Here is a 13,037-nt window from a genome sequence, read left to right on the forward strand (position 1 = left end):
CTGTGGGCTGAAGACTAGGGGGGAGGGGGGGAGGATAGGGGGCGGGTTTCTAGGATATACCCTTTGGTCGGTTGATGATACATGAAGGGGATTGGAACCATGGCAATGAAATGATATACGATGGAATGAATGTAAAACTAAAGTTCTCTCATGTAAACATGTAAACTATCATATAATTCACAATAAAACATTAAAAAAAAGAAAAAAAAAAGGTTAATAGACTTAGAACGTTGGCAGTTCAAGTCTGCTCAGAGGTGTCTTGGAAAAAAGACTTGAAAGCCACTTCTGAAAACTCAGCTCTCATCTGGTTGGATGGAGCACAATTCTACTCTGACACACATGGGGTTGCCAAGAGTCAGGCGTCAACTCAACAGCAATTGTTTCCTGTTTACTCATGGCCACAGAGAATTTCAAAGTCACTACTGGCAAAAGCATAAATACTATCTATATCATCCTGGATGCAGAGAGAGAAGGAAACCAATCCATTTATTTGAAATGAAAATGGACAGTTTAAATATAGGGCTATGGCTACCTGACTTGGATAGAGACGAGTCAGGGTAGTTAATTAATATTACTACAGTCTCACAGCCCTCATGGTATTTATTCAACAGGAATGCTAGTGAGCCCCTGGTTTAGGCCAGGAGTCAGCAAACATCAGCCTACAGGCTAAATTCAGCCTGACGCCTATTTTGGTAAATAAAGTTTTATTGGCACACAGCCAGGGCTCATTTGTTTATGCATTCTTTATGTCTGTTTTCACGCTACAACAGCAAAGTTGAGTAGTTGCAACAGAGATCATCTGGTTCTCAAACAGTAAATATTTACTAACTGGTTCTTTATAGCAAAAGTCTGCCAACTGCTGGATTAAGTTTTGGCAACTTGACAAACTGGACTCAAGAACAGCTTCCTTGAGTGGTTCACCATCCAAGACCAACTTTAAAAGACCAATACAGTTATGTGCTGCCATGTTTGAGCGATTCACAATTATTTCCTTTAGGTAGGGAAGAGCAAGAGGGAGGAAAAAGTGAATTAGTTACGCGTGGCACTGTAGGATAAGTATTGAACTGCTAACCAAAAGGTCAGTGGTTCAAATCTACCAGCTGTTCCTTAGAAACCCTATACAGAGTCACTATGCGTCGGAACCCACTCCACGGCACTTAACAACAATAGCTCCTACCATTAACATCTCAGCAGTTACCTGACTAGCTTGGTTCCAATTTGTTGTCGGATTTCCTGCCTCTCTTCTTCAGATGTACGCTGCAGGATGTTTTTGTCCTCTAATTCTTTCTTAGATGGTCTGTTGCCAAGTTTGATAGCAAGAGTATCCCTTCGTCGTATTTTACTTGCCAAAGCACCTGAGGATTGCAGAAATGTAGAGAAAGAGGATTTTAGGAAGTGGCACTTGGGTTACATGTGGCAGGGACTTTCAGCAGAGGTCCAGACCAAATTCTTCACCCCACATGCAAGAGTGGAATTTTAATTAACCTAAAGGAAAAAAGTTTTGAATTGGATGTAGTTCATTTTGAGATGGCTGAAGAAAGATTAATTAAAAAATAAAAAGTTTTGAAAAATGTTGGGGCACCATGAAAAACTTCCAATTAGCACTTAATCATTTGGGAAGGGATATTTCAAGGTTATTTTGCTAACATGGAGTATGATGAAAATTTCTGACTGCATAATGCTTTTTCTTTTTTCTTCATGTTTTAAAAAAATGGAAAAAGCTTACTTATCCTATATAGTAAATCCTTTTCATCTCTTTCCATGTTGGCAAATAGTACACAATTTATATTAAAATTTTAATTCTCAAATACCAAGAGTTTGTAAAATCTCCACAGATGATAATTAATAGCAGATGGATGATAATGATTTTTTTTAAATCAACATAAAGTAGAAATAATTTGACAAAATGGTGTTAAATTACTTATATATATAATTATTCATAATCTATAAATTCAATGTCACACTAAATGTTTCCCAAGTTATCCTGCTCAGAAGCTAAAAGTAAAGCAAAAAAAAAAAAAAAGTCTCAGGGAATGCTTCAGTTCCTTCAAGAAGGCTTCAGTCTAGTTCTTTTCCCTTCCTGTCTGCTCCCATGGTGACCTCAATACAACTCCAGAAGAGCACGTGGCACACTGCACCTCAGTTCCTACTACTGACCTGTCTTCTCAGTCCCTATTGTTGTTGTTAGTTGTCACTTCGTTGGCTATGGCTCCTGGTGACATTTTATCTGAGAGAAGGAAATGGTGCCTAGTTCTGTACCCTCTTCATGATCATTGGTCAGTTTGAGTCCATGTTAGAGCTGGCCTCTGCCTGACTTCTGCTGTTCCCAGGTTGAAGGATGCCCAGGAAACTAAACTCCTTCACAGAACTTGGCATTGTTCCCTGATGATTCTGTGAGCTCTGTGTTACCCCTGTGTTTTTGTGCCTTTTACAGTTTCACAACCAAAGATGAGCTGGGAACGGCAACACCGCAGCTTCTGATTCCAAAGCAAAGCAAAACAAAACAAAACAGCACTTTTCTGTTCTCTAACTAAAGGAGCCCAGATGTAGCACTGTAGGATAAGCGCTGAATCACAAGGTCAGTTGGAACCGCAAGGCTGGCAGTTCATACTCATCAGCAGTTCCTAGGAAACCCTATACCGGATCACTATGAGTTGGAACCTACTTGATGGCACTTAACAACAACAACAACAACAACAACAACAACAACAACAAATAAAGGGTTGGCTTTATCCACTTTACAACCATTACTTCTTGGAAGGCAGATCATCCCACTTATTGTGGATGAAGGCTTGCTTCTAATTGCTAAAAGGCATTTATCATTCTTGACTCATTCCTCCCTCCTTTCTCTGTTGTTTTGCCACCGACTCACTTCTGATTTATAGAGCCCCTATCTGACAGAGCAGAATGGCCCTACACAGTTTCCTAGGTTGTAAATCTTTAGAGGAACAGATTGCAAGGTCTCATCTCCCATAGACCCTCTGGTGGGTTTGAACTTCTGACCTTTTGGTGCAGTTGAGTGTTTAATCACTGAGCCAAGTACTCTTCCCCCTCTTTACAAAAGAGCATAAAAGTGAAAGTAGCTCTTAAACACCTCCAATGAGTAATCTAATGAATGATTCTAGGTGGAAGGGTCATCTTTGATGACTCTGAGAAGGCCTCTATCATTAGAGGGCTTAGGTCTTTTGTACAAATAAAAGTATATACATCTGCCTCATAGACTTGACCTCCAACCCTATGGAATCATTTACTAGAATGGCTTGTAATCGCAAGATAAATCTTAGCATAAACACATTTTTAATTTGGGAAAGGAAGCTGAGAAGAAAGAAAACATCTTGTTCAAAGAGTTCTGCATATATTTCCAAGTTATGAGTGCTCTATAGTATATGGAGAGCAGATAATTGATGGGTCACAGAAATGAGTAAGGCCATGTGTGGTGCCCAACCAAAGTGACAAGGCTGGTCTAGAAGCCAGAACTAAGCCTAGAACTCAGCTGCTTCTCGCCACCACCTCTTTACCCCCTGAAAAGCTGTCTTACTTTCTCCACTGCCATCCTCATCCTCATCTTCGTCGTCATCGGTGTACAAAATAGGTCCATCAGAGTCAGAATCATTGGTCTGGTATTCTCTTTGGCCTTCGTCCTCTGGGGCACTGAAGGATTCAGAAGATTCTCCCATCAGCCCAGGAATCAGGAGCTGAGGTGTTGCCGTTCCCAGCTCATCTTTGGTTGTGAAACTGTAAAAGGCACAAAAACACAGGGGTAACACAGAGCTCACAGAATCATCAGGGAACAATGCCAAGTTCTGTGAAGGAGTTTAGTTTCCTGGGCATCCTTCAACCTGGGAACAGCAGAAGTCAGGCAGAGGCCAGCTCTAACATGGACTCAAACTGACCAATGATCATGAAGAGGGTACAGAACTAGGCACCATTTCCTTCTCTCAGATAAAATGTCACCAGGAGCCATAGCCAACGAAGTGACAACTAACAACAACAATAGGGACTGAGAAGACAGGTCAGTAGTAGGAACTGAGGTGCAGTGTGCCACGTGCTCTTCTGGAGTTGTATTGAGGTCACCATGGGAGCAGACAGGAAGGGAAAAGAACTAGACTGAAGCCTTCTTGAAGGAACTGAAGCATTCCCTGAGACTTGAAGGATAATTAGGAGTCATACGTAAAGCCAAAGTCACATAATCAACAATTATTTTTTCCACTGAACCTCCATGACTATGAAAAAATAAATTTGCAAAACATAGTTCACCACATTCATGTACTAAATGTATTTGTCGTTGTTAAATGCCATCAAGTTGGTTCCGACCCATAGTGACTCTATAGATTTTTCAAGGAGTGGCTGGTGTTTTGAACCACTGACCTGTGTTTCAATCTGACCTTGCCATCCAGCGTGTTATCCTGCAGGTCTCTGCTAAATATATTATTAGATGCTATCTGGTCAAGCCTCTATATTTCACAGGTGGAGAATCTGTAACTTTGAAGACTCAAATATTGTTAAGTGCCATCGAGTTGGTTCGGACTCATAGAGACCCTGTATATAGTTTCTAAAAATCGGCTGGTGAGTTTGAACCACCTACCTCATGTTTCAAACCAACCTTTCGGTCTAGTGTTTATCTTACAGCGCCACACCAGGACTCCATTTATTATAATATTAACCTTTATTTTTCTCTATTTTTTTTTCCTTTATAGTATTTTTTAGCTTTCAGAGTCCAGCACACACTTCCCACTTACAGCTAACTGCTCTGCTCTATAGTCTAAGGGTTAGGTGCAGTATGTTCTGTGGTAGAATTCTCTTCTTCCATGCACGAGCCCCTCAGGCACTTGTCTGTCAATGGAGGCTTTGTTTTGCTATAATACTAAGCCAGTTTCAGTGGAACTTCCAGACTAAAACAGAATAGAAAGAGAAGCCTGGTGATCGATTTCTGAAAATCAGCCAATGAAAACCCTATGAGTCCCGATGATCCCCAAACATCAAAGGAATGGTATGGAACTGGACAACATTTCATTCCTTGGGCATGGGGTCACCATGACTTTGGGCCAACTCAGCAACAGCTAACAATAGCAACAACAAAAGGACAGCAGGTAATTTATGGTTTGTAGAACTGAGGAAGGCCATGGGAGTTACCCAATCAAACTGTTAACATTTAATCTAGAATCTGGGTTTTAGATTCTTAGTCCATATATTAAGTACAGATTTAATAGGTGAGCATTAGTTTCTTCCTTAAAGTATACCAGATACATATGTTATTCGTGATGCTGCCCATGAATAGAAATCAACCAAGTAGTTACCTCCCTGTGATATGGGAACTGAAGTAGGTGTTTTTCACACAGTTATTTGTGCTCTTTAAAGTTGTGATATTTGTATTCTAAACAGAAGCCTCTTTATAAAATGACAGGATTTTCGCACATCAGTTGAGTAAATATAACCAACGGAAAGTTCTAAGTAAAGCAAGTGACTAAGTTCCAGAAATTCTAATTCAAATACCCACTTGAAAGTGTAAAAGAAATTGGAGGAAAATTTGAGAGACGACTTATCCCAGGCTCATTCATTCAAGAGCAAACACAAGCCACTCCTGTGGGATGAAAGGCAATGTAAATTTCTATGTTGAAAAATGCACAGAGAAGAAAATCTTTTAGGACGTATTATAGTTACTCTGACTGACATGCGAATCTCTTACCATATCCTCAATGACAAATGTGGTTCCTAAGCTCACGCCCTGTGACCACTGTCTCTGGAAGAGTAGCATAAGGTCCCCTCCCTAGACTTGGCCGAAGACTGTGTGGTCAAGACCCAGCATGCAGCATGGAGGAATTCTGGTAGCACAGTGCTTAAAGCACTTGGCTGTTACCTGAAAAGTGTCTGGAATTCAACTGCTCTTCCATGGGAGAGAGATATGGCAGTCTGCCTCCGTAATGTTTTACAGTCTTAGAAACCCTTTGGGGCAGTTCTATTCTGAGTTGGAATCTTCTCCAGAGCTGTGGTTATGTAACACAGTGCAAAATACTCCATAAATATTTATGAAGGTGAACTGAACACATTCAAGGTACCTTTGGCTATGAGTGTTTGCAGTACTTAGTCCATTACCTAAGGGAACACTTTATATGGACCATGATCTTTAAATGTGCGGAGCAATAAGCCCATACATGGTATCTAGTCCCCTAAATTCAGACTTCATCTTAAACACAGATACCTCACACTTGTACTAGTTAGCTCATGATTTGGCTATTATAATTCCTTCCTAATATTTCTGGGCATATTAGACAATATTTTGGTGAAAACTACCCTCAACTGTCCTGTCTTCTCACTTTTGTATCCTGGGAGCTCTGCGGGCTGCTCAGCACAGTGATGGATAGCTAAATACTCATCGGAGTGTATGCAGAACAAAGGAAAGTGAAATTCTAAAGATTGAACATGACCGTGCTGGTGGACAATGATCACTGTAATTTGATGAAAACATCTAAAATATGCGAGAAGTAGCGAGGTCACCACAACCATTAATTCCAATATCCTCTTTTCCCATCTTTGATTGAAATGTCAAGCTTAAAGAAAATAATTTATAATTTGAATTTATTTATCTTTCCATTGTTTTCTTTCCTTCAAATGATTTTAAATGTTGTTTTTTTTGTTTGTTTGTTTTAAAGAAATAAATAGGAGAAGATGTAGAAGCAACTGCTTTGGAAAATTTATAAAGTTATTCAGAGCATGAAATTTGATGGTTTTGCCATTTACTAATTGGGTAATCTTGGACAAATTATTTTCCTTCTCTCAGTATCCATTTTCCATTTATAAACTAGGATAAATATATAAGCCTTTTAGAGAAGACTACGTATATGAATAGATTCCTGGCGTGGCACTGTGGGATAATGCGCTGGACTGCAAGGTCAGTTTGAATCACAAAGTCAGTAGTTCAAACCTACCAGCCACTCCTTGGAAACCCTTTACAGGGTCACTATGGGTCAAAACAGACTCAAGACACTTAACAACAATAAAAACATGCAAATGAAATAACACATCAATGGCGCTTAGCTCCATACCAGTTACTGCCATCAGCAATGAAATAATTCAAGTAGAAAATATTTTATTTTTGACAAAAATCAGCTAAATTTAAAAAAGTCTATCAAGTTAAGAAAAAGAGAACATATTAAATGATATGACTTATTTATTGATTAGGATTTATACTTAGAAACAGATTAAGATGATACTAAATTTCAAAGCTCCAAACCTCTTCATCAGATTGGTTATTATATCTACACTACTCCAACATGGAGTCCTGGTGTGGTGCTATAGACTTCTCCACAAAGTTAGCCAGTTCAAACTTACCACAAGCTCCTCAGAAACCCTATACAGGGTCACTGTGAGTTGGAATCACTTCAACATCACTTAACAACAACAACACACTCCAACAGTCTTCCCTTCATACCTCTGGGACAGGAAAGCTAACATGTCTTATTTATCTTTACTTTAACTAATTAGATGCAGGGAATGGAGAATGAGGACCCTGGAACAAATCCCACATTTTTGGGTTTGGTACCTGTGATAATAAGGAGTCCTGGTGTGGCGCTGTGGGTTAATGTGTCAGACTGCAAAGCTGTTTGAGCTGCAAGGTCAGCGGTTCAAGCTCATCAGCTGGTCCTTGGAAACCTATACCGGGTTGCTATGGGTTGGAACCTACTCGACAGCACTTAGCAACAACACCTGTGATAATGGGACCACCAAGGGCAATATTAAGCTCTTTGACTCACTGTGCTTGAGTTCCTTCTCAAATTAATCTAAGACTACTTGGCCACTAGCTTTTATTTACTCTGCATTATACTCTATAAAAGGAGCTCTGGTAGTGTAGTGGTTACAAATCGGGCTGCGAACCTTAAGGCCAGCAGTTCGAAACTACCAGCCGCTCTGCGGGAGAAAGATGAGGCGTTCTGCTCCCGTAAAGATTTACAGCCTCGGGAACCTTGTACAGGGTCGCTATGTGTTGGAACCGACTCGAAGGCACTTAACAACAACAAATACTCTATAAAATGCCGCAAAAGGGTTGTTTCATTTTATAATATTGATTCTATTATACAGAAGTTGGTTGGCTTTTCTAGCTCCTTTGTAACTTCCTTAGTTCCCTTTATGTTTCGTAAGTGTCTATAACACAGCAGACTCTGTACTGATTCCTAGATAATGCTGTGGTTAGTTGCTGAATCCGCCTCCAACACATGGTGACCACATGCACAATGGGATGAAATATTACCTGGTACTGTGACACCCCAATGTTTGCTTGTGGGTCAGACTGTTTGATCTACAGGGTTTTCACTGATTGGTTTTTGGAAGTCTAACATCAAACTTTTCTTCCTAGTCTGTCTCAGTCTGGTGTCTCCACTGAAACCTGTTACGCATCATAACAATACTCAAGCCTCCACCGGCAGATGTAGTGGCTGCGTAGGGTGCGCACTGGCCAGGAAGCGAAGTTGGTTAGGTATCCCACATGGAAGGTGAGAATTCTATCACTGTATGCTGTATTCTTGGTAACAACACACTCAAGATAGGTCGAATACACTCATAGGAGTGTATGCAGAATGAATGAATGTTAAATTCTAAAGGTTGAACATGACCGTGCTGGTGGACAATGTTCATTGTAATTTAATGAAAATGTCTGCCAAGTGCTAGAAGTAGTGAGGTTATCACAACCATTCAGACCATTCTCTTCTTTTCCTATCTTTTATTAAAATGCCAAGCTTAAAGAAAATAATTTATAATTTGATGGTGTCGCTTTATCTTTCCATTGTATTCTTCAAACGATTTTAAATGATTTTTTAAAAAATGAATAAATAAATAGGAGAAGATGTAGAAGCAACTGCTTTGGAAAATTTATAAAATGATTCAGAGCATGAAATTTGGTTGCTAAATCCATAGAGACAAATCAGCTACGTTGGCCACTCTAGTCCCAGTGGTGGTGGTGGTGGTGTGCCATGGAGTCAGTTCCGACTCATAGTGACCCTGGAAATCCGAGGTTGTAAATCTTTACCAAAACAGAATGCCTCATCTTTCTCCCACAGAACAGCTGGTAGTTTCAAACTTCTGACCTTGAGGTTAGCAATCTGATTTGTAACTAGTAGTTGGAGTCCTGGTGTGGCGCTGCAGGTTAATGTGCCAGACTGCAAAGCCATTTGAACTGCAAAGTCGGTGGTTCAAGCTCACCAGCTGCTCCTTGGAAACCCTATACAAGGTCACTATGGGTCAGAATCGACTCAATGGCAGTTAACAACAGCAACAACTCTAGTCCCTAAGGTAGCAAAAAACAGCTGTCAAAACAATAGCCAAGCCATCACTGAGGAGAAGACATTCGAGTGAGGGTGCACTTAAAGACTGGAGGCAAAAAGGACTTGACATTTGAAAGTGCTATTTCCTGGTGGCTTTTAAGATCCTGGAGAAGGGGAAAGTGAAATCACTTGTTGAACTGAAACAATCTGGACATAAGTGCTAACAACTTGAAATAAGCACTTTAAGGAGACAGAAGGCTCAATTGTCCAGGGACAAGAAGAAGGACTGCTGAGCCATGTGAAGTTGGCTCTGAATGTCCTTGAAATGAAGAGCCACACTGGTGTTTCTCAGTGTTACAAATGCCATTGCCTCCAGCTGTCCAGTCTTGGGGCACACTGTAGAACACAAACAGCTGGACTGCATGGGTGCTTACCTAACGTCCACTGTATTCAATAATATATGAAAACAAACAAGATTCCTGTATTTCAAACAGAATGGCTTAGTGATCTTTGGTACTCAGCTTCATAGGGAATGCAGACGGAATGTGGAATCTTTGCCCTGACTCACCATTTTTCATTTTCTCTGCTGACACTTAGGCCAGTGCCTGAGTGGAGAGTGGTTTTGTTGGTTGACTCTTCAGTCCAGAGAAGCTGACTTGGGTCTAGGGCAGAGGGAGGCAGCTCAATCCCATTGTTGACCAGGACGACGGGAGTGGCTGAGGGAGCAGCGCACTGATCCTCGGGAGGAAGAGAAGAGGCAGGGGGAGGAGGTGGTGGAGCCAAGGGGGGCGGAGGGACTATGGACTTGGTTTTGCCTGTGGTCTGCTCCTCAGTCCCAGGGACAGTCTGTTCAGGTTTGAGACTCTCTCCTCCGGCCTCCGAAGGATCCCCTTTAAGGTCGGATGTACCAGACGTGGCTGCGTCTGAGGACAGTCGACAGGCTAGATGCTTTCCAGCTCTTTTCTTGCCCTTTGTGGTTCCCACTGTCCCTGTTTTGCTAGCAACTGTCTCCTTTGATGCTTTGGGACGAGATGAGGTGGATGAAGTAGATGGTGAAGTAGATGCTTTGGAGCCAGTTGTTTTTTTTGAATGTGAGGAACCAGCTAAAATAAGAGAAAGATTTTACATTAAAAAAGAATATAACACTCTTTAAATAAAGTAACTGAGTCGCTATTGTCTGCCTTTACAAATTTAAAAAATCTGGTGCATAAAGGAGTAAGAGAAAATTAGCTAATAATGATCATAATTTTGGTTCTGTTCCCTACCGGGCCCTCCATGCCCCAATCAAGTAGGGAGGGGGTGATACTCCTGGCAAAACCCTGTGAGGCAAGAGCCCCTTGTCTTCTGCCTGCTCTTGTCTTTGGCTGGGCCAACCAAAGGGGATGCCCGTAGAGTGCTTGACCTGATAGATCACCTGAAAAAGTCCTTCACGTTCTGAAGTTAATTGTGTGTGGAGAGCAGACACCAGTAGCTGACAGGGCACCTCACAAAATACACATGTTTTACGACATATTTCTGGGAATACAGTTGTGGTTGTGGTGCTCACTTTCAGAAGAGGCCATGGTATATGCCACCAGCTCCTTTCTGTGTCTAAAGCAAACTCACTTGCTCTACTTCTAAAAGGTAATAAGCTCCCCAGCTACCACCGTAGTTCCAGAGAAAGCAGCTCGCTGTGTCGGCCTATACTCCCATCTTCGTGGGCTACGGAGCATACTGAAAACATATGGCCACATTTGAAAGATAACTCACTTTCAGAATATCAAAGACAGAATAATATTTCTTTTTAAAAATGTCAAAATAGGTTCCACTAGAATAATCTGAAGGGAAAGATATCATTTTAGTTTTTCTGACCACCCTCTGCCCCTCCAAATAAAATTTCCAAACTGCTCTAGACCAAGAGAACCGTTCATCACAAGTCCCCTCGGTGTGTGTGTGTCTGCTTCTGGGTAGGACTACCTTCAACTCAATAATTTCCAGGATAAAAAAAAAGGCTAACTATCCCTTTTTCTTTTTTACTATCTTGTTGTTGTTAAGAGCCATCAAGTCGGTTCCTACCCGTAACGATCCTGTATGGGGTGTTCGAGGAATGGCTGGTGGGTCTGATTCGCCGACCTTGTGGTTCAAACTGACCTTGCAGTCCAGTGTACTATCCTGCAGTATCACATCATATGTTTTTAGGTAATACAAATTCCTATGAGAAGACTTGGGAGAATGATGATGTTTTCTGCTCTTGTAAAGCCTTGGAAACCCTGTACAGGGTCGCTATGGGTCGGAACCGACTTGACAGCATATAACAACAACAACAAAGCCTTGGAAACTCTATACAGGGTTGCTACGAGTCCAAATTGACTCAACAGTACCTAACAACTACAACAACAAGAGAAAACTAATTTGCTCCAGAACATTTACAATTTATATATTTTCCTTAATTTCTTCTGCTATAATTTGATATGTTCTTTCTTTTTCATGAGGAGTTAAAGGATCTTTCCCAGTGCTACTATAGTAACTCTCATGTTACTATGTGGAGCCAGTCTACATTGTATGTAGATTTCATTGTAATTTTACCTCCAGTTAAGTCTAATAGGAGCAACAAGATGAAGAACAAATAAAGGACAGACAATGAGACTGAAGACTTCACTTTTTCTGATATTCTAAAGAAGCCAGTCTGAATTAGTGGCAAGATTTTGGTTTAGGGAGCATCTCCATATGGTCTTGGGCCTTATTTGTTTTTATATGCATAATACATAGAATCCCATTCATTCCCAAAATCTAGACTTATTTACAGTTAATAATAATTTACTCATAAGTCAAACTCATTAAGCATACCCTAACCTTACTCCTTCTTAGCTAAGCTTATTTTAAATTTACTTTTCATAACAAAAACTTTAAGAATTTGGTGCCTAAACAAATTCAGTTATTTTCCAGCTTAACATAATCCATCTACCTTATCTATTCTAGTAAATTTTAAAGAAAATTCTATTTTAGAAGTTCTCCATGTCTGAAGTGCAAGTTATGCCATTATATTTTTTTCTGAGCATCTTCTAAAATGGTATGCATTGCTGAAATCAACCAAGTTACTTGCTACTTTGAATTAAAGTCATGATTAAAAAAAAAAAAAAGACACTTCTTCACAGGTAAGCAGCTATATAATTTGTAACAATGACAGGGAAAAAAAAGATCTTGCCTCACTGACAAAGCAAGTGAATGCGCGAAAGAAGTCCCTGGGATGTCTGTACTAAGGTAGTAACCACGAAAGAATGTAAATTGATAACTATGTTAAGAGCTTAAAATATCTGATTGAAATGCGAGAGTTGCATTTGAACTAACTTTTCCAGAAGGATCAGCATTATTCAAATAAAACAAAGTTACCATACACGAAATTCTAAAATGGTTTCCAATGAACTATCTTTAGGATTCACAGGGAGTATTCTCACTACTTGATAAAAGGATGCCTACAATGAGCTTGTTGGCATACTCCAATAGAACGCCATTTCTCTGTGCCATTGCCTAGAATTGCCACAATTCTATTTACACTAAGGGCCTGTCAGGTCTCTGTATAAAAAATGCAATGGGTAAAATGACTGTAGTATTTTCTTAAGAACATCATGAGCCTACATTTTCAGAATTTTCAAGTTAAAGATCTGGGAACCATGCAAAACTCTCATGAATGCTGTTTCTTGCCTTGGTATTAATCGGTAGCTTTCTTCTGAGAGAGTGCCTAAGCTCGGAGTCCACAGCAAATGACTTACCTTGTGTGTGTGTGTGTGTGTGTGTGTGTGTGTG

The 13,037-nt window shown here is 40.4% G+C and overlaps 1 protein-coding gene across 2 annotated transcripts in view; it reads right to left on the reverse strand.

Annotated features, from left to right (window-relative positions):
- Positions 1-13,037, reverse strand: part of PHACTR2 (phosphatase and actin regulator 2) — a 266,038-nt gene that overhangs the window by 54,303 nt on the left and 198,698 nt on the right. For both annotated transcript variants that reach the window (XM_006834608.1, XM_006834609.1), the window contains 3 exons: positions 9,823-10,357; positions 3,539-3,735; positions 1,199-1,355 (listed from right to left, as the gene is read on the reverse strand). In XM_006834608.1, the coding sequence (XP_006834671.1) occupies positions 1,199-1,355; positions 3,539-3,735; positions 9,823-10,357 (889 nt within the window). The remainder of the gene's footprint in view (positions 1-1,198; positions 1,356-3,538; positions 3,736-9,822; positions 10,358-13,037) is intronic.

This window comes from Chrysochloris asiatica, unplaced genomic scaffold (assembly GCF_000296735.1).
Source record: "Chrysochloris asiatica unplaced genomic scaffold, ChrAsi1.0 scaffold00013, whole genome shotgun sequence".
Taxonomy (NCBI): Eukaryota; Metazoa; Chordata; class Mammalia; order Afrosoricida; family Chrysochloridae; genus Chrysochloris; species Chrysochloris asiatica.